Below are 21,206 nucleotides of genomic sequence, written 5' to 3' on the forward strand. Positions count from 1 at the left end.
AACATAAACAACATTCTGATCTTCTCCTAGTTCCCTTCTCCTGATCCAAACACAACAAACATTTGTTCAGGTCCAATTAATATTTTATAAATAAATTGTTCTTTTCTCACGGTGCAACTGTTCAGAATAGAGTCGGTCAATGTATAATAGAGAAAATTGTTGTTGGATGACTTTTGAATGAAATTACCGAAGGCCTTGCTAGCAACGGCTAGAATTCACCTAGAATGTCAAGGGCGATTTCCGATGCCCATTCTATCCTATCTGAATCATCTGAGCTGGACCCGCCAGATGGTTCACACAACAGATATTTGATACAACAAATAGTGGCAGCAAAGAATAGCCGAAAAGCATATCATAATATCAGCAGAAATCACAATTCTTATTCTATCATTTTTCTACAAAAAAACGAAGCTCATCCCAGTCAAGAGAGTATGATATAGTGGTAGTCGCCCTGCTCTTACACATCCCGAAATCAACCATAGAACATCAGGCCCAAGAACTCATACGTCAGGACCGTTCACAAATTATTAAGATTGCTTTGAGCTCTGAGAAACAATGAAAATACTGCAGAACTGTGTTTACATAATATGTGTTGCCATTATTTAGAATACCGGCATAGTCTTCACTTATTTCTGCTTGGCCCTCGGAAACCTAAACCTTCTGTGGGTCTTCTGATATGACATCACCAATGTCTTTGCATGCAACAGTAAGATTAGTAAAATCTTACTGTTCCAATGTGTTCATCATCTTGCTCAATGATATTTGCTTCGAAATCATCATTCTGCCCTTCATGCTCAGAAGAAGAGTGTTGCACATTTTCTATGATAATCATAAAGTTTTCCACTTCATTAGGATTTAGGTAATTAAGGCTAACACTGTCCAACAGTTCATCCATCTTGCCATCCGCTGGTGTCTCCTCTCCCTTCTTTGACATGTTAAAACTTTAAAAGTATGATAAAATCTAACGCTTTATTCTCTCCGAGACACTTGTTAAAAGGATATCCAACTTATCAGTGGAGGGGCCCTACCAATTGGGATGTACTGGTATATCTTATATGTAAACATTGGAAAGAATGGCTTCTTCCCGTGAAACATCCTTAACTTCTAGTCCAAAATATTCACCACTGGAACCCTCTGGCTCATGCATTGACATCTTTCCTCTTTTCATGTTTGCCCATTTGTCTGGGGTTAAATCTAGCATTACGTCTGATGCCCTATCACTATGATCAACCCAATCATTGGCTTCATCAACAAGTTCTCAGCCCACTGTGATGACACATGAAAAGTTGTTGTCTATCTTGCGGAACAACTTATCTGACCTTCCAGACTCGGGCAGATACAGGATAATTGAATTGCAAGCTTCTGTTACCTCATTAATACTATGTGGTACTGGTTGAAACAGCTCATGTATTTATGCATACCATCATCACAGAATCTAAAAACTAAAGTACCAACGCATTTGAACAAAAGCTCACTTAACTATGTGGTTGCTACCCTGAGCTCTGTGCCTGACAAAAGTGTCGCCTGAATGTAGCCTGATATTCATTAATTCATACGAATTTTTCCTGAGGAAATATGAAGTTTTAAGACCTATTTTTTAAATGGCATCGACAGCCACCCTTGACTAATCACCTTGCTAACTCCAGCTGCCTCAACCAAGATAACAACACGACATGCTAGCTCAAGCCAAGCACCAAGGACGCCAACCAAACCGCGCACAATTACTTATCAGGCCAGGCAAGTTCCATCAAGCCTCCAACAAAACAGGCCTTGACTCCTGATAGACTTATTCAGCTAGCGAAGAAAGATCTCCATAACTTCCCCTTGCACATTTGCCACCAGCTCTCTGTTTCTGTCTTCTGTGTGCAGAATTCAGAATCTGCACCTGCCCTCAGTCTGTAGAATACAGATTCTGCACCTGCTCTCAAGACACAATCTCTCACGGTTATCAATAATTCATCTAAAGCAATGATTTTCCTCATAAGAGAGTTCTTCTCATCATCAACATCAATGCAAAGTAAGAAGGCCTCAATCTCAGCAACATTTGTGTCATCATCCTTAATCAAAGCTTCTTTGAATGATCGCAATGTTTTTATAAGAAACGATGAATCCTTTTCTGTACTCTCAGGACCAACACTTCCAACAATGTTTCCAGTAACTTCATATTCCGAATCCTCCTGTAACAAAAAGGAAATTCAGTGTAAAAAGCAATACAAGTGTTTGTGTAGACAAATACTCCCTCCATCCCGAATTACTTGTCGCAGAAATGGATAGAAATGGATGTATCTAGAACTAAAAATATGTCTAGATACATCCATTTCTACGACAAGTAATTCTGGACAGAGGGAGTACGTGCAAGGCAATAGATTCTAGTGATACAGATCATTTTTATCTAGCTTTTACATAAGCGATGAAAGTGAAATAAGATACTGATATACCATTGCCATCTAGAACTTTTGAACTCTACTATCATTATAATATGGAAGCAACAGGGCCACACCAGTCGAAGGAAGTTTGCGAGCACCTTCGATATATATGGCACCTTGGTCGTTGCAGCATTCTCTTCTATTTTGATATCCTTACCAATGCTTCTTGTCATATACCCAACAACATATCCAGTAGAACCCTCTGCCACAGTCACAACACACATCCATCTTTTCTTGAAAGCAAACATACCAAGTAATATCTGCACTCTGGTAACATACAACTTCACCTCCTCGCATCAGCAAAGCATTAATGCTCTGAACTCATGTTGAAACATCACAACCGAAACTGAAGAATAATTGACTGACAGATCTGTCTTGCCACTTCTGGCTCATTCAGGTTTAAGAGAGCATAGTCCTGTTGATAGAACACAACGCAATTACCATCATAAATTTTTGACATATCTTTTTATTTCAAAACAGAATGTAATCTATATTACGTTATCACAAAGTCGGAAAATAGAGAAGAGTAATAGTTAAGCAAACAATCTAAATACACGAGGGATTCCTCTATACACATACCCAGAAAGTACCATTTAGGTATATAATCTATCTACGCACATCCAACAATCGCCACATTACAAATTATGGTAACCAGTGACGAGAGGGCCGAAGCTATGTAGTTCCATAGTGACCATCTTGTTGTATTAAGATGTTTAGGTGCAGCTGCATAATTTGTCTACACCCTGTGAAAATAATGCCATTGTTTGGCCTAGATCCTCTCGCTGCATGTTTTAATAAACACAAATTCTAATCAAATCTAGCAGAATATTTGGATAGAGTAGAGAGCCTTTTGAGCTCAAGTTGCTACCCAACTCATAAAGAATTATACCCAACTGATCAGTCAAAATGAAAAGTACAATCATCCGAGCATGAGCTATAGTGTAGAGCACCACAAAATCCTAGGTTACCTCTTCCAGCCGTCGTATCCGAGCCCATTTCTATCCTCCTGCGCACTCTTCTTCGGCACCTAAAAGCAGGTTACATTGCAACTCCACATCCAAACTTAGGATGGCACTACATCTTTCTTGTTCAGAAGTAATTGAAAGATATCCAAACATTAGCTAACATACTTTCAGAAAAGCGCAGTCCCGGTCATACTCACAAATAGAAGTTTTGGTTTCCAAGTGGCAGTGATTTCCCCCTACCACAAGCCTCTGCCTAAAGCTTTAAACTGAACCAACAAGTTATCATGTCATTTATTTACAAAGTAATGCTTAGAAGACTAATTTCTCGAGGGCAAGAGTCCAATATACTTTCAGAATGTGCAGTTTAGATTATCTTTTCTAGTACCAATTCTGAACATAGCACGGCAGTTTAGCTCCTGTTATTTAAGCTCACAGTATTTAAACCGAGAATTGCTGGCATGTCATGAATTTTTTTTGTAGTCGTAATCCCAGTAGTATTTACTTGCGCATTTAGGAATATCATAGTTAAAGCTAAAGAGGAATTGTCCTAGCATAATTTACATTTCAGAAGCTTACAGTAGTAATGTAAATACAGATGGTTGAGAAGTAAGGAAGGAGCAGATGCTGCTGCTCCAGACCGAATCAAATCAAGGTGGTGCATTGTAGACCCTGCAATCTATCCATCCATTCAATTCATATACAATCAGGTATTTGCACAGAAGGTGAAAACAGTCCACTGTAGACACTGCAGCAGAGAATAGATAGAGCTTCACCTGCAGAGCAGAGAATCGAATGGAATCCAACAGAGAGGGGAAGAAAAGAAGGAAGACCTGCAGATGGTGGAGGCCTCAAGGATGAAGACCTGAAGATGGTGAGGGAACACCATCACCGTCAGGAAGAAGAATGCTTGAGCTACCGGTCCATGGCGATGTTGGGTGTGTGCCTGCGTGAGGGAGAGAATATCATCAGGGAAGGGGAGGAAAGAAGAGCAGAACCCTGGCGCAGCACTCCCCTCTCCTCACGGGATTCAAAGCGGTCGCCGAGGGATAAGGGAAGGGGCGGAGGGGTTTCTAAGTCATACCTTCGTCGTCGAGGTAGCCACCACCGTCATCATCGCTGTCGGTCACCATGGCCGGCGGCTAGGTTATCCAGCGCGAGGAATGAGGGGGGGAGGGCGGATCTGACCGTTGCCTGAGCTGCCGCGGCCATGGAGAGAAGGGGAGGGGTCGCCGCGGCAATGAAGGCCCACCTCCAACTACAAGGACTTCGCGCTGCCATGCCGGATCCTTCCGTCTCCCGCGCCCGTCGCCACACCGCCCTCTTTTCTCCCATCTTCTCTTCCTCACAACCCTGTCTCTTTTCTGCCATGGATCCGCCCGGGAAGCCACGCTCCGGCCTTCCTCTTCGTCACCGGCGACCTCTGCCTCGCTGCCCGTCACCGGATCCGCCTCCCCAGCCCCTGCCGTGCACAGATCTGCCCCCCTGCAAGCTCCAGCCGCCGCGCCCCCAGCCGCTCGAGCCACCGCGTTGACGTAAGAAAGACCGCGGGTTGAATATACCAAACTACATGGTCTTTTTTGTAAAAACGAAACGTTTCCCTAAATTAGCCACTTAAAACGGGACTGCGGGTTGAATAAGCAAAACTCCAGGGACTTTCGTGCAAAACTGATGGCGACGTACGACCAGAAGCCATAGCCGGTTTAGGTAAAGATCTTTCCCTATATATATATATATATATATATATATATACATTTCATGTGTTCTTACTTGAGCGCCTCTTGTGGTTTTAGCAATGGAGTTGGCTCTAGCTCTTGAAAAGAGGGTGAACGAGAAGCTGCCCAACCTGCTCACTGTAAGTTTTTCCTTCTTGCCTGTTTATACAAGGAAGTTACTTTCAAGGTATTTGTGGGCCTGTTCAACACACTGAATTCTTTATTGAGTGCAACTAGGAGATTGTGGCGGCAGCGGGGGTTTTGTGTCGGCATGCTGCAGGGAGCTGCTGGACAGTGACCGATGGTGGTGGATCAGAGTTGGAATTCAAGAGGGTTGGTGTGGTTGCTGTTATCCGACGATTGGGAGAGAACGGAGCAACAAAGGAGGCTGGCCAAGGACATGGCCGCGGATAACACATCTTGCTCGGTTTCCCCGATGAACCAAGGTTGATTGCATTCTGCATGACCTCATATTTTTCATGAGAGATGTTCTCTATTTTGTAATGAGAGCAATGCAATATTCTGAAGAGGCACATATGTAAGGGAAACTGATATATGTTTACCTGCCAAGCTGGAAACTGCAATTCGTATTCTGAGCTACGAGCTCCGAATAAATTGCTTTTCTCTTTCCTTCAACTTGTCATCTTATTTCAGGATTGGCATCACTAATAATGCGGAGGGTTTTTTCCATTCAATCAAATTATAAATTCCAAATTTGTTACCCGTTTCTATAAGTACTGTACTATTTCGTTAGAATGTTATTTACCATTTATATTAATTGCCATTCTTGCCCACTTCCTCTGATTGCAGCTCTTACATTGCCCCAAAAGGCACTTGGCTTTTACGTTTATTCCAGAAGTTCACTCTTTCACCTCATTTTCTTCAAAGGTTGAATTTTTCATGTATGATATATTTATAAGATAAATGATATGCATTGTGATCTTTCTTAACTTGAATATGGACTTGCAGCCATATATCCTCGCAAGTAAGGGATGTGGACCTATGTGTAAGGAGTGCGGAGGTCACAGTTTGATTTTGTGGTTCCGTGGCGCGGATGACAAGGCCGAGAAGGAGCACCTCCTGGCGCTGGCCGGCGGCGACGAGGCCCGTGTCCACTTCTTCCCGTGTGACCTCCTCGGCGGCGCCACCATGCTCACCGCCGCGCGTGGCTGCTCCGGCATCTTCCACCTCGCCTCGCCCTGCATCATCAACCGCGTCCTCAACCCCGAGGTACTGCTGCCCTGTGACCGTCCTGCCGTTGTTCCTTCAGAGTTCAGACCTCTCAGTACGGGGTGGCGTCTGTCTTGTTTTGTGGCCGCAGAAGGAGCTAGTGGTGTCGCCCATGGAGGGGACGCTCAACATGTTGCGCACCGCCAAGGACGCCAGGGGCGTGCGCCGGGTGATGGAGACCACGTCCGTCTCCGCCGTCGTGCCTAGCCCGGGGTGACCGGCCGAGGAGGTCCTCGATGAGCGCTGCTGAACCGACATCGACTACTGCGACAAGAACGAGGTGAGATGATACAACCACCTTGCAAAAGGTGCAGTTACTAAATTATTTATGCCAACAAAAACACTGCAGCTGTTAAGCAAGATAGGAAAGGGTTATCTGCATCCTTCAGCGCAGTTGGTTACTGCAAGAAGTGCAGAGTTTGTTTGATGAGACAGAAATCTGAAATCACATATGGTTCTGCAGATGCAATAGCAACTTGTATTTCAGTTGTGCATATGTTACGGTGCAGCCATTTTTCAGCTGGGCTTTGCAGTTATCTCATTTTCTATCTTTTCTTGGTTATATCTGGTACCCTACTTCAAAGACACTGGCTGAGAAGGCAGCATGGAAATTAAAAATGGCAGCCCGGCGCAAAAAGGAAAGAAATTAGTAGACGGAATAAATTTGGCTGTCATGAACAAGAAGGAAATGAATTAACGGAAGGAATAAATTACGCTGGTATGAGCATGAACGAAGGGAGGGCTTTAGTCTTAGAAGAAGAAATTTTGGAAGCTATTCGGGCGAAATTAACTTGTAGTGCTTTGAAAGAGAGACCCGTGACATGCATGCATGGTCCATAATTATGTGCTTTATTTTTATTATTTGTATTATATTAATTGCTCTCTGCCCTGTTCTAACTGGGTATCATTGCTACTTGGTCCTCTGTCAATTGTGCGAAAAGTAAATTAGCTGAATTTACCGCCTCTGAGGTTCTTTAGTTTCACTCCTAAACATGATATTTACAGGCCATCTTTCACTTGAAAGGCATGCTTTTGCTGTATTTTTTCTTAGTTGGTTTAGATTTATTGGATGCTCCAATGTCATCCTATCGGCATATGTGCAATCAGATTTACAAAACCATGAGAAAGCAATTTATGATGTTACAAAAGCAACCATCTTTTGTTTGTCAATGTCACATTCTTCATAGTTGCTGTTAGTTACCAGAACATGGTATGCTAGAACAACAGGCGCTTGGGTTTCTTGAGAGGCTCAAGTAGTAGGGCTTCGAGCTTGATATCCCGCGAGTCGACAGACATAGTTCGTCGAACCAGCTACTCCTTACTCATGTCGTATGTCTTAAATCAACGTCACATGACCAAGTTCCTCAACCCGGTCGACCCTTGCAGACATGTTTGTGCAGTGGCTCAGCTCATTACATAGAGATTAACCACGTTCGGATGGATTGTGATCAGGTGAACATCGTGGTCGAGTCTTGATCCACGTTTATTGGGCTGGGAGTGTGTGATATTTTTTGCTCCCGTTGCAACGCACGGGCATTTGTGCTAGTACTAATAAAGCACCTATCGCTTCTGGTCGTACGTCGTTGGCGTTTTTGCAAACAAGTCCCTGTAGTTTTTGCTATTTAACCCGCAATCCTCACAATAAGTCAACATGAACCGGTACGTACGTGAGAAAAGAAAAAAAAACATCCGCACGCACGACCGTGCCTCCCGATCCCATCTCAACCTCCAGCCCGCCGCCGCCTCCTCTCACGTCCCGCCCCGCCTCACCGTGCGCCGCCGGCCGCCGCCGGCGTCGCCTACCTCGCCGGTGCCCAGGTGCCCCCACACCCGCGGCCTTCCCCTGTTGGTGACCCGCGGCCTTCCGCCGCCAGCGACGCTCGACGCCGCGGCCGTTGGTGGATCCGCCGGGAATCCTCCATGCTGCTTCCACCTCGACAATGGTTTCTCCAACCACGCCGACTTCGCCACCAGCCACTCCTTCCCCCACTAACAGGCCGCCCTCCAAGTGGACCCCCTCCTCCGGTAAGATCCCCTCCCAAAGCAGGACGGCGAGTACGACCCAGCCCCACCCGCGCACGCCGTCGCCCCATCCGTCGTGGCGCCACCTTCCCCCTTCTCTTGTAGAGCAGGCGACAAGTCCATCCGTCATGGTACTGCCTCACCCATCCCCTGTAGAGCAGGCAACAGCAGAGCTCCTAGCCAAATAGTTCATGAATTCTTTTGTGTGAGGTCAATTTTATTGATTGTTTCAAATGTAGCAGAAAGTGACCATTACATGGATATGAATGGAGGTAATTTTATAATGCCAAGATTACAGATGGAATTTACTTTGCATAGTCTGTCACAAGATAAAGGAGGCAGTGGATGGGAGTGATACAGCCGGAGCTGTTGCAGTACTGGCAGGTTACAGAAAGCATGTAAGAAAAAAGTTCTTTCCTTTCTTTAATTGACTTTGCATTATCCAAAATGATTAGCTGATGACATGAGGGAGAGGGGGATAGACCCCTTTGGCTACTGCACTAAGGTTATGCCTACAAATGTGCTACTCATATTCCACTTTTAGATGACAAGCAGCTTCAGAATTGGCAAGGTTGCTCCTTCGTGCAGAAGCTGAGCTTCTCTGGTCGCTGACCCAACTCCTCTTTGCAACCCGGGTGCTCCGCCACTGCCCCAACATGTGCTCCTGCGCCACGTATTCTATCTCAATGGATCTACTGCTCCTGGTCATCAGCCTGGGCAGGTCGCTTACTCTCTCACGGACGCAGCGCTGCGGCCGCGGATGCATGCTGATTAATTGCGTTTTTCCTGTCGAGTTGTTGCCACTTCCACCCGATGTTTAGAGCTGCAAAATTATTCTGTTTAGGCATCGCTTCAGTCTTTGCTCGCCGTGGACTGTCATTGTTTTGTGTTTAGGCGTAAAGTTCAGTCGAATCTTATGGCTGATGTATGTAGTTGTGGTAGCGTAGTTTCTTGGATGGATGGCAGCCTCGCGTTATGCCAGATTCAACCAATGTCAGGATCCAGGAGGCCATGGACCAGGACCGTGTCCTCACACTCCAATTCGATGAAGCTGTGGAGCGCATGCGGTGGTGGTCGCGCAGTCGGCTTACGTCATGTGCATCTGAAGAGAACACCGGGGGTGCATACTGCGCCTACATGGATCCATCACTTCTGAGTCGAGGTTCTCTGTTCCCGTCCTTGTTGCTCCAGAATTCAGTAGCCTGCTGTTCAGTCTGTGTGTTCTAGATGTTTTTCCAACATCGATCGAGACATTACATGTTGTGGTGACACCACAAGCACCTAAGTTGGGCATTGCTAATGCTTCCATCTGGAGCCGAACTGTGTACTTTTTCTTTGAGATGACCTGAAGTTCTTACTGATTTAACCAATCTGTAGTCAAAGGGACTTATGAGCACACTTGAAATCTCAACATGTTCTGGCATGAGGACAGTTCCATTGATGTGTGCAGTTACACATTAACCTGATGATCTTCTATGGCTTTCGAGGGATGTCCAAAAATTCTTCCTGAAGAGTGTGCAAGAATTCTGACAAAGCTGGTGACTGTATTTAGCATGGGAAGTATCACTTCAGTCACCGAGTTGAACTCCAAGTTAAAACCGTGGCTGGTGATAGCTACCATTTGTAATTTAATGTTTTGCTATTGGCTCTAATACAAAAGCGGGCGTGGATTGCAAGAATGGTTCCCCTTGTGTGTATTAGACTATTAATTAGTGATTCTGATTTAGTATAAATAAACATATAATTTAATTGGTCACTTTTCAATTCTTTTGTGCTAGATTAAACAAAAAGTTGAAGCTCGACAGGTTTGTGTCACTTTTTAGGATGACGTCTGGTACGCAGCAAGCCGAGCCAACTATGGACCGTGGACGTGAAGGAAGAAGTCACCGCCGGTCGGTAGTAGCCACGTTGGCTACCCACACCGATTGTAGCCATGTAGGAGGTGCCGGTCGGTAGTTGCCACGGGACTTAAGGGCATCAAGTGTGACCATGAAGGCACTGGCCGTCCTAGAAGATACATGCGGCACCAGAGTCAAATAACAAAGTTCAACTCGTAGCAACGCACGGGCATTTGTGCTAGTAAAGATAAAGATATAGAGAGAGAAATTAACGGATCCAACTTTGATTAGCACACGGACGATAGTTTGACCCTTTTTCAGGGAAAACACTTCTTATCAGAAGTCTGACAAGGAACTTTTGTCAGACGGCTCCTGTGTCGTTGATCTTATGTAATCCCATGGTCCATGTTCCTAAATGATTCTCTGAGACTAGCCACAGTGGGAGTAACTTCAGCAGTAATATCGAGTCCAACTCAGCAAATTTGCTTATGTGGCAATGAGTTGATGAGGAGAAAGGGAGTTGCAGTAACTTAGCTAGTTACTGTAACATCACATGTTCTAATGCAATATGAGTCTATAACATAATAAATGAAGCTTTGCATGTTACCACACTTATATTATTACCCACTATGAAGGTAGTAACATAGTCTAGGGATATGTGTATGTTACTAGTGTATGTTACTCTCCATTGTGGCTAGTTTGATCCCGTCAACTTCTGTTCATGATGGTTGTCACCCTTTTTAAATGATTTTCATTATGTAATTTTTTTCTTGCTTTTTAATGTAATGTTATTGCACTTGCGTGGTTGATGAATGTATTGCGACCAAATTGATCCGCCATAGTGATCAAAGTGTCACAAGTGGAGTGAAATTGTTTTTTCCTTCATGTATGATAAAGATCCAAGCATCCATGTATCTGTTTAATGATTATTGGAAAAAAATTAAAAGATTTTTAATAAGATAATGTATAATAAATTAGTTCTAGTTCTTTTTGTTATTTTTAAGTAAATTTGATTTTGGAAATGGTTGTCATTCTTTTTGGCTTGAATATAAATTTAATGTGTATTGCAAACATTGTTTAGTTTTCTTATATTTGCTTTGAGATTCATGCTTGATTAGGTGATGATTGTGTTTGCCTTGTCACATTGTGGGTCCCATTTGCCAGTTTGGTACGAAAGTGGACGAAAGAGCTAGTGGGAGCTTCCTTGCAATGATGTCATCGTCATTTCAAAATTCACTCTGGCAGCTTCTCTGTTTTGTTCCCCATTTCCTATGTTCTGCTCCCCGTGGCCTCACCCGCCGCGGTGGCATTTCTTCTTCCCTTTCGGTGAACTCTGGTGATTTCCAGGTGTTTAGTGAGCACGGTTTCGCCTGTGGGTTAGTCCTATCCCTTCCTTCCCTATCACTCTGCCTTTCCTCTCTTCTGCTTGAGATATTGACTTCGTGGTGGAACCCTAGATTTTGCACGTGTGTTGCTGTTGAAATTTGTTGCATCGGCCTTGTGTAGGATTCTCTCATTTCCTGAGAGGTGGTCATCTGCAAAATTATAATAGGTGGTTCTCATGATTGTATTGATTTGATTAGTGCTTCAAGACTTCAGTGCATTCTACTTCATACCTATTCTGCACATGATTTAGTGTTTGTTTTGTATGAATCAATCTCCCGCATAGAAAAGAAAGAACACAAATCATGTTATGAGCATCTTGCCTTTTTTTGAAAAATATCTGATACTTTATTCTATAGATAACAAGTACATCATTGTGAGGATCATTACAATTTCATCTAAGGGTTCCTCAAACCAATCAGAAGTCAAAGAAAATCTAGCTAATCTAGCAAGCCCGTGAGCTACTTTATTTGCTTCTCTATTACAATGTTCGAATCTAGTAGTAATGAAATCATAGGCGCAATGAAAGAAATCTTCGAAAATTGCCGCCGCTGCACCCGCCGGCTGTCCTCCATCCTGCATAGTTTCAATCACCTCCAGGTTATCCGAGTTAATAATAAGGCGATTACATCCCGCCCCTTACGCCAGTGATAGACCAAATTTGAGAGCTAAGGCTTCCGCCATCAACACATCCGTGCAATAGTCAATCTTTCCCATTTCCTCCCACAATGAACATGCCTTTTTCGTCTCTCAGGACCGCCCCCATTGTGCCCCTAAGCAGGTCGTGGTCAAAAGAAGCATCAACATTAAGTTTCACAAAGCCTCAGGGGGGACACGACCCCCCCCCCCTTTCCATAGAAGCCTTGGGGGATAAAGCATTTGCGAAGTTTGTGGCAAGGGCTAGAAAACACAATGAAATCTGAATTGCATTTTGCATTTTCTCCTTGTGCACCAATTTTCGTCTTCCCAGCATAGATACCATGCTGAGATAGCAATCATCTCACACACATTATTGTAGCCCATTAACCACAATTCTTCGGCTGGAAGAAGTAGTAGGTACTCTAACACCGCCTCTCCAGCACGGTCAACCTCGCAAGCTTTATCAATAATGTCATCCAACCGCATCCTTTTTTCAAACCTCCTTTGCTTTACTGCACCAAAAGAGCATATGCTTTGTATCTTCTAAACCCTCAGAGCAAGTAGGGCAAATGGGCAAGACCTTCATATGTTTATTAGCGAGTGTACCCCGGCATGGGAGTCTTCCATGAAGCGTGTGCCATATAATTTTTTTAACTTTTGCCAGACAAGCTAACTTCCATATCTTACTGTAAATAGGGTTAACTGTGGTTTGCCCCGTCCCATTGGAGTGTCTTAATTTGCTGCCATACTGGTGATCCCACTCGATAGAATAAGTTGACCGAACCGAGAACAAACCATTTTCCGTATAACTCCGAGCAATGAAATCTGGCATATCATGTTGCGAGAATGGAACTGAAAGAATCTGTTGTACATCGATGGGCCACATAGTTTGTCTAATAAGGTCTTCATCCCAACTATTGGAAGCAGGATCAATGAGGTCATCTACCTTAGTTAACAGTTGTCCTTCCTTAGGCATTACAACTTTCCTAGTGGCACAATTTGGGATCTAGGCATCTTCCCAAATATTGATGTTTTGTCCATTCCACATTCGCCAAATATACCATGTTTTAGGGAATTTGTGCCTGCCATAAAGCTTTGACAGGTAAAAGAAGATCATTTCCTTATCTTGGAGTTCAAGAAATAACCATCTTGCCTAGTACTTGCATACCCTTAATATTTGCAAGTTGCATTGTTCTCAGGTGCAATTATGTCATGATTTGTCATGTGAAATTTGAGATCAACTAGGGTTTTGAGAATTGAGAGGGGTTTCAAAATTTTGACATGTCATTGTTGCGTAGTCCAAGTGTTTTGATCATGTTCTGCAATTTTTTTGCCTTTTTATATTCTGATCCTTTGATTTTCTTCATCCTCTTCCATGGTGATGTAATGGCGGCGGCGGAGGACGAAAGGAAGAAGCCGCAAGAACTAGAAGTTGCGAGAGGAAAGAATAAGAAAGGAAGAAGTCGCGACAAGTTGGGTTAGCAGGTTTATGGGGTTTGTTTGTGCCCGGTTCGGTGAGCCCATCAGATTTTCTGTTGTTGATCCAGATTTGAATGAAACTAAATCTAGTTTCAGTCATTTTTTATGCATGCTTTCTTTTTGATCGTTGATTCTGCATCCAGTGGCTCAGAATCAAAGTGACCGAAACAGAAAATAATTTCAGGTACCTGATGCATAGGTGCTCCCTAGGACACCCCCACACACATACGTCCCCTCTTATCCATAGACGAAGACACACTCTCTCCCCCTTATTTCCACCGAACCCTCAACACTCAACCCAACCTAAAACAATCCACACGACGGAGCGTGACCTCATCGTTGTGGCCTTCTTTGCCTCGCGTTTTCGCTGGCCAAACCTTCTCTGCCTTGCCCTTAGCACCCAGGATTCGTCTGCCTCACCGCCACATCTGTTTGTTCCTCTCCCACCTTAGCGAGCGCGATGCAGGTGATACGTCCATTTTGCATCATGTTTTCCTACTGTTATTTATGATGTTTTTATGCATATATAATAATGCTTTATGGAGTACTTCTAATGCCTTTTCTCGCATAATATGCAAGGTTCACACAAAGAGGGAGAATACCAACAGCTGGAATTCTGGACCTGAAAAGGCTACGTTAGGCCACCTATTTTGCACAACTCCAAATGAGCTGAAACTTCATGGAGAATTTTGGTGGAATATTTAAGAATTATTGGAGCAGATAACTACCAGAGGGGGCACACCAGGTGAGCACAACCCACCTGGGCGCGCCAGGGCCCCCAAGAGCGCCCTGGTGGGTTGTGCCCTCCTCGGCCCACCTCTGGTGCCCCTCTTCTTGTATATAGGTCATTTTGACCTCGAAAAAATAGAGGGAGGACTTTCGGGACGAAGCGACGTCGTCTCAAGGCGGAACTTGGGCAGGAGCACTTTTGCCCTTCGCGGAGCGATTCCGCCGGGGGAACTTCCCTCCCGGAGGGGGAAATCATTGTCATCATCATCACCAACAACTCTCCGTCTTGGGGAGGGCAATCTCCATCAACATCTTCAACAGAACCATCTCCTCTCAAACCCTAGTTCATCTCTTGTGTTCAATCTTGTAGTTGATTACTATATGGTTTATTTGGTGGAAGATTATATGTTCAGATCCATTATGCTATTTAATACCCCTCTAATCTTGAGCATGATTATCATTTGTGAGTAGTTACTTTTGTTCTTGAGCTCATGGGAGAATCTTGTTGCAAGTAATCATGTGAACTGGATATGTGTTCGGTATTTTGATGGTATGTATGTTGTGATTCCCTTAGTGGTGTCATGTGAACATCGACTACATGGCACTTCACCTTATTAGGGCCTAAGGGAATGCATTGTGGAGTAATTATTAGATGATGGGCTGTGAGAGTGGCAGAAGCTTAAACCCTAGTTTATGCGCTACTTCGTAAGGGACTGATTTGGATCCAAAATTTTAATGCTATGGTTAGATTTTATCTTAATACTTTTCTCGTAGTTGCAGATGCTTGCGAGGGGGTTAATCATAAGTAGGATGTTTGTTCAAGTAAGAACATCACCTAAGCACTGGTCCACCCACATATCAAATTATCAAAGTAGCGAACACAAATCAAACCAACATGATGAAAGTGACTAGATGAAATTCCCGTGTACTCTCAAGAACGCTTTGCTTATCATAAGAGACCATTTTGGCCTATCATTTGCCACAAAAGGATTGGGCTACCTTGATGCATACTATTTGTCGTTACCGTTACTTGGTCGTTACAAATTATCTTGCTATCAAACTACTCATTACTTATAATTTTAGTGCTTGCAGAGAATACCTTGCTGAAAACCACTTGCCATTCCCTTCTGGTCCTTGTTGGGTTCGACACCCTTACTTATCAAAAGGACTATGATTGGTCCCCTATACTTGTGGGTCGTCAAGGCTCTTTTCTGGCGTTGTTGCCGGGGAGTGAAGCGCCCTTGGTAAGTGGAAATCAGTAAGGAAAATTATTAATATGTGCTGAAATTTGTTGTTACTTGTTACTATGGAGAACAATCCTTTGAGGGGTTTGTTCGGGGTATCGTGACCTCGACCGGAACCATAATTAGTTTCGCCTCAACCTACTACACCTACTGAAAATATTGGTTATGAAATTCCTTCGGTTATGATAGAACAACTGCTACCTAATCCTTATGCAGGAGATGGAACTGAACATCCTGATATGCACTTGATATATGTGGATGCGATTTGTGAATTATTTAAGCTTGTAGGTTTACCCAGAGATGAAGCTAAGAAGAAGGTTTTCCCTTTATCTTTGAAGTGAAAAGCATTGGCATGGTATAGGCTATGTGATGATATTGGAGCTTGGAATTGGTTGATTGAAATTGGAATTTCACCAAAAAATTATCCGATGCATCTAGTTCATCGTGATCAGAATTATATATATATAATTTTTGGCCTCGTGAAGGAGAAAGTATCGCTCTAGCTTGGGGGAGGCTTAAGTCAATGTTATATTCATGCCCCAATCATGAGCTCTCAAGAGAAATTATTGTTCAGAATTTTTATGCTCGGCTTTCTCATGATGATCAATCCATGCTCGATACTTCTTGTACTAGTTCTTTTATGAAGAAGACTATTGAATTTAGGTGGGATCTTGTAGAAAGAATTAAACGCAACTCTGAAGATTGGGAACTCGAGAAGGTAAAGAGTCAGGTATTAAGCTTAAGTTTGATTGTGTAATGAATACCAATGCTTTTCAAAAGTTTAGCACTAAATTTGGACTTGACTCAGAGATAGTGGCTTCTTTTTGTGAATCATTTGCTACTCATGTTGACCTCCCTAAGGAGAAGTGGTTTAAATATCACCCACCTATAAAAGAAGGAATTAAAGAACAGGGCATAGCTAAAGATGAAACTATTATTTATAATGTTGATCCAGTTGTACCTACTACTTACATTGAAAAACCACCTTTCCCTGTTAGGATAAAGGAACATGTTGTCGGTGTCAAAACCGGCAGACCTCACGGTAGGGGTTCCCGAGCTATTGATCTAGGATTGATGGGTAACAAGGGATGATGAACACAGTGATTACCCAGGTTTGGGCCCTCTCGAAGAGGTAAAACCCTACGTCCTGCTTGATTGTATTGATTGTATAACGTGGTTTACAGAGTATATCTACCTCAAGATCAGCATGAGCTAAACCCTAGGCTACGGGGGATGAAGATAGCTCTGCCCCTAATGACTACAACCCTCGGCTTATATAGACACCGATAGGGTTAGGGTTACCGGAGATAGATTATAATAAGGAATAAAAGGAGATCTTCCGCCTTCTTAACTTGGAGGACACACCACGGCTTCATAGGTCTCCTGTCATAGTACGATTCCACCAGTCCAAACTAGGTATGATGGGTCGTCGCCCCAAGGACCCCTTAGTCCATGACTCCCTCAGTAGGCCCCGAACTTGCCTCGAACGCTAATACTTGTATCCGGTATCCATTCATCCGACCAATATTCGGCTTGCGGGGCGAGTTCCTCAGCTGGTCTCCCCCTGTTCGGTACCAAGTGATGTTCAGAATCTGAAACAACTGTTTTACTAACACCGAAGATAATAAACAAAATATCGCTCAAACGCAAATAGTGCCTTTATTTGACAGCTTTTTCTCCTTCAACGAAGAGTCACTTCCAGCCATAACGCCAAGCAGTTACTATTTCTCGAAGTGCGTCTCGAGGCTGATGCCATGATTGACACGTCCCCTCAAGGTGGAGATCGTGTCCCGCCTTTCAGGGGCCATGGTTAATGATTTCGATTCCCCTCCCTGCTCATAACATTGAGGAGATATTAAGAAGTGGAGAGGCCAACAGCGTGAAAAAAGGGATCTTCGGCCTGCCCATGGTCTATAAAGAGGGGCTGCTATAGTCTGCACCCCACGCCTTCTTCTTCCTTCCGCATTTGCAGCCCTTTAGAGCTCCATCGCCCTTTCCAACTTCACCCCCTTCGACCATGGTCGTATCTGGCACCAATGGGAAGTGGGAGGCTTCCTCTATTACCAATGAGGACATACTAAAGATGAAGGAGGCCGGTTACTTGCCAGCCAACGTTGCCCATCGAGCCCCCGAAGAGGGCCAGATCATCCCTACACCTGAGTCGGGCGAAAGGGTAGGTCCCCCCCATTTCCTTAGGGGGTTAGGATTTTCCATGCACCCTTTTGTGCGGGGGTTGATGTTCTACTATAGGCTGGATTTCAAGGATCTAGCCCCAACTCCCTCCTCCACATTTCGACCTTCATCATCGTTTGTGAGGTGCTCCTCCGGGTCCAGTCGCACTTCGGCCTATGGCTGAAGGTCTTCAACATGAAGACCAAGGTGGTCGGCGGTGAGCACTCTCGGTGTTCTGGGAACGGGGGTACCCAGACTTGCCTGCCTGCGGCCCATGGCGTGGCTCCATCAACGGCCTGGTACGACCCAACTTCGACATCGACAACTCAAGACCCTCGCGAGGGGCCAAGCCTCGCGAGGCAGACGACACCAAGACCTCCAAAGGGAGCAGCCTCCTCAAGCTGGCTCCCGAGGAGCGGAGATTTCTATGCAAGGCTCACCTCATGAGGATCGGGTGACGTGAGCCATGACGACCAAGGCCGGGCGGGTGCCAGCAGGCGCACTGTACCAGTTTCCTCTTTGGTGCAAAGGAGGCAAGCAGCAGGTGCGGAGTCCCGAGGAAGCAGCCAAAGGTTTCCATTCCCGTGCAACAAGACCAAGACCGCCAGGACGCAGGACGGAGGTCATCACCGAGCCCACCATGGCGTCATGACCAGAGGCTTTTGCAGGCGAACACCAATTTAATCAGGATAAGATGTACTAGTTGTCTCCCTTCAAATTTGGTTGTTGTGGGATCCCTTCCCGCCTTCATTTGGGAAGAGGACCAAGCACACTATAAATAGGACCTAGCCACCACCATGGACGGGGGACGACGGATCAAGTCGATGATGTCTACTAAGCAACCTTCTCCTTGTAGACGTTGTTGGGCCTCCAAGTGCAGAGGTTTGTAGGACAGTACACTACAAAAAAAATACACTTCCGTGATGATATGTGTTTGTCACAGTAGGTCGCGTTTTTTGTCATGCATGTACATCCATGACAAATTTATGACAAAATCAAGATAGTCATACCTGTGCTGTCGTAGAAATGTTCCATGACATTACCAAAATTATCATCATGGAAGTGTCCACTTCCATGACGATAAATCACGCGTCACAGAAGTGCTTTCGTCAAGGGTGACCGACACGTGACATCCACCGTAACGGAACACCGTTAAGCTATCGGGTCGGGTTTTGGATCCGATAACCCGTTAACAGCCCCGACCAATGGGGATTTTCCATGTGTAAAATCATCATTGGCTGGAGGAAACATGTGTCGGCTCACCGTTGGGACAGATGTCATCCACTCATTGGACGGAAGACACCTATGGTACATCGACACGTGGCACGGCCCAACAGAGGCCCATTCCTATGAAAAGGTCGGCCTAGTAAAAATTAGCAGGCCAGCCCATATAAGGCCTACTTGTGTCAGGTCCATTTAAGCCCACGGCCCATACGAGATGTGCCAATTCGGCCCGTCAACGGCCGTTAAAGATTTGACACCATTGCAGCCCATCGTCAGTTCGAGCCCGTTAGCAGCCCACTATATATTTGGGCTCAATATCGGCCCGATGAGATACCGGCCTGTTAACGGCCTGTTTAATGGATGTGCCAATTTTGAGGATGTACATCTTTCGGCCTTTTAGCGCCCCTTTTAAATGTTGGGCTAGTATCCAGCCCGGTGTGTCTTTCAGCCTGTTGACAGCCCATAAATTTGATGGGCCATTTGTTGTCGGACCTGAGTTTCGTCCTTTTAGCAGCCCATTTAAGTGATGGGCCAATTTTCTGGCCCGGTGTCACTTTCAGCCTGTTGACGGCCCATAAATCAGTTGGGCCATTTTTAGTCGGACCTAAGTTTTGGCCTTTTAGCGACCCATTTAAGTGTTGGGCCAATTCCCGGCCCTGTATGACTTTCGGCCTGTTAACGGACCATAAATGATTTGGGCCATTTGTAGTCGGACCTTAGTTTTGGCCCTTTAACGGCCCATGCCCTTCATGGTCCAATACCAGCCCAGTTTCCCTTTCGGCCTGCTAAAGGCCCACAACACAGTTGGGCCATTTACAATACGACCTGACTTTCGGCCTCTTAGCGGCCCATGGTCTTCATGGTCCAGTACAAGCCCACTGTCTCTTTCGGCCTGCTAAAGTCCTACAGTATAGTTGGGCCATATGTAGCCCAAACTTAGTAACGGCCTGTTAATGGCCCGTGAAATAAACTGGGGCCACCTATTGCCCGCTTTGATGTCGGCCTGTTAACGACCCGGGAGGTAAGAGGGCCGACCATTAACTTTCGGCCTAGTAACAACCCATTAACTTAATGGGCCCACTAAAGTTCGTACATGTCTTTAGGCCAAATTAGATAATTTGAGCCCATTACGATGAGCAATTATGCACAGGACCAAAACCGATCACGCAAAGGTATGGCATACAGGGAATAATGTTGCACATCCAACATATATTACAGGAAATTACATCCACTGGGCAATCAAAGATTGATGCCAGTGCAAATAAATGAGCAGAACCTAACCATCTACAACGTCACAATCTGCAACCTCAGCACAGATGACGCCCATAAGCATGTGGGCAAGTTCTTTCTGCTTTGCTACACTATCTCTGAAAACATTGATCAGTTGTTGTGTCACACGACTCTGCACCTCTGATTCATCCACCATTTCCATCACTGCTTCAGCCATTAATGGTTCACAAACATACATTTATTCCGTTGCATTCGAGACAAAGGATACTGAACAGATTCAGATGGCGATTTTGGCAGGCTTGTATTATTGATAGTGGAGAGTGTCTCGACCACTGCATCATAACATAAATTAGGACGGGAACCAAACAGATTAATCATGATTTATTGCCATATTACCTGGCCTAGATTTACTAGAAAGAAACAATGGGGTTGCCTTGGTTTTTTCAGAGTTTGTCTTCTTATCTTCAGCAGCCTGCACAAAATTAACACACTAGCATTGCTATCATTGGCCAAGTCAGATAATAGGAAAGCAACATTGACACAACGAATGTTTGGGCAAGTAGCCTACACCAAATTAACACAATATGGCACAGCTATCATCAGCCAGGTAAGGTAGTACGAAAGCAACATTGACACAATGAATGAATGGGCAACCAGAGAAGCACTACAATTCAGTAATGTGCGTGATATGAGATAGTACATTCATGCAGCTCAGTATGCAAAACTACCAGGCAGTTTTCCTTACAAAAATCAACACTGGCGCCTTTAACATTTTTCTACAACTAATTTTAGATCAGATAAAGGTTAGATTCACGCCGATTAACAAAATACATGTTGATGTAAAAATATAGTGATATACAACAGGTACTTACATCAGCATTGGAGCACAGAGAATTCCCGCAAGATATTTTCC

At 44.5% G+C, this 21,206-nt stretch overlaps 1 protein-coding gene and 1 long non-coding RNA gene across 3 annotated transcripts; one reads left to right on the forward strand and one right to left on the reverse strand.

Moving 5' to 3' along the window:
• Positions 1-337: 337 nt before the first annotated feature.
• Positions 338-4,922, reverse strand: LOC119337733. 2 transcript variants are annotated; one of them, XR_005163578.1, is made up of 4 exons: positions 4,473-4,922; positions 3,395-4,334; positions 2,501-2,841; positions 338-2,177 (listed from the first exon to the last, which is right to left on the reverse strand). It is a non-coding gene; the product is annotated as an uncharacterized LOC119337733 (long non-coding RNA). The 2 variants fall into 2 exon arrangements; XR_005163577.1 differs by having other exon boundaries at positions 2,525-2,841; positions 4,473-4,920.
• Positions 4,923-5,176: 254 nt separating this feature from the next.
• LOC119342128 (phenylacetaldehyde reductase-like) lies at positions 5,177-7,108 on the forward strand. Its single transcript, XM_037613967.1, has 4 exons — positions 5,177-5,243; positions 5,341-5,549; positions 6,073-6,333; positions 6,425-7,108. The coding sequence occupies exons 3-4, from the start codon at positions 6,106-6,108 to the stop codon at positions 6,548-6,550; spliced, it is 354 nt and encodes a 117-aa protein (XP_037469864.1). The 5' UTR covers positions 5,177-5,243; positions 5,341-5,549; positions 6,073-6,105; the 3' UTR covers positions 6,551-7,108.
• The last annotated feature ends 14,098 nt before the right edge of the window (positions 7,109-21,206 follow it).

Source organism: Triticum dicoccoides, chromosome 7B (genome assembly GCF_002162155.2).
Source record: "Triticum dicoccoides isolate Atlit2015 ecotype Zavitan chromosome 7B, WEW_v2.0, whole genome shotgun sequence".
Lineage (NCBI taxonomy): Eukaryota > Viridiplantae > Streptophyta > Magnoliopsida > Poales > Poaceae > Triticum > Triticum dicoccoides.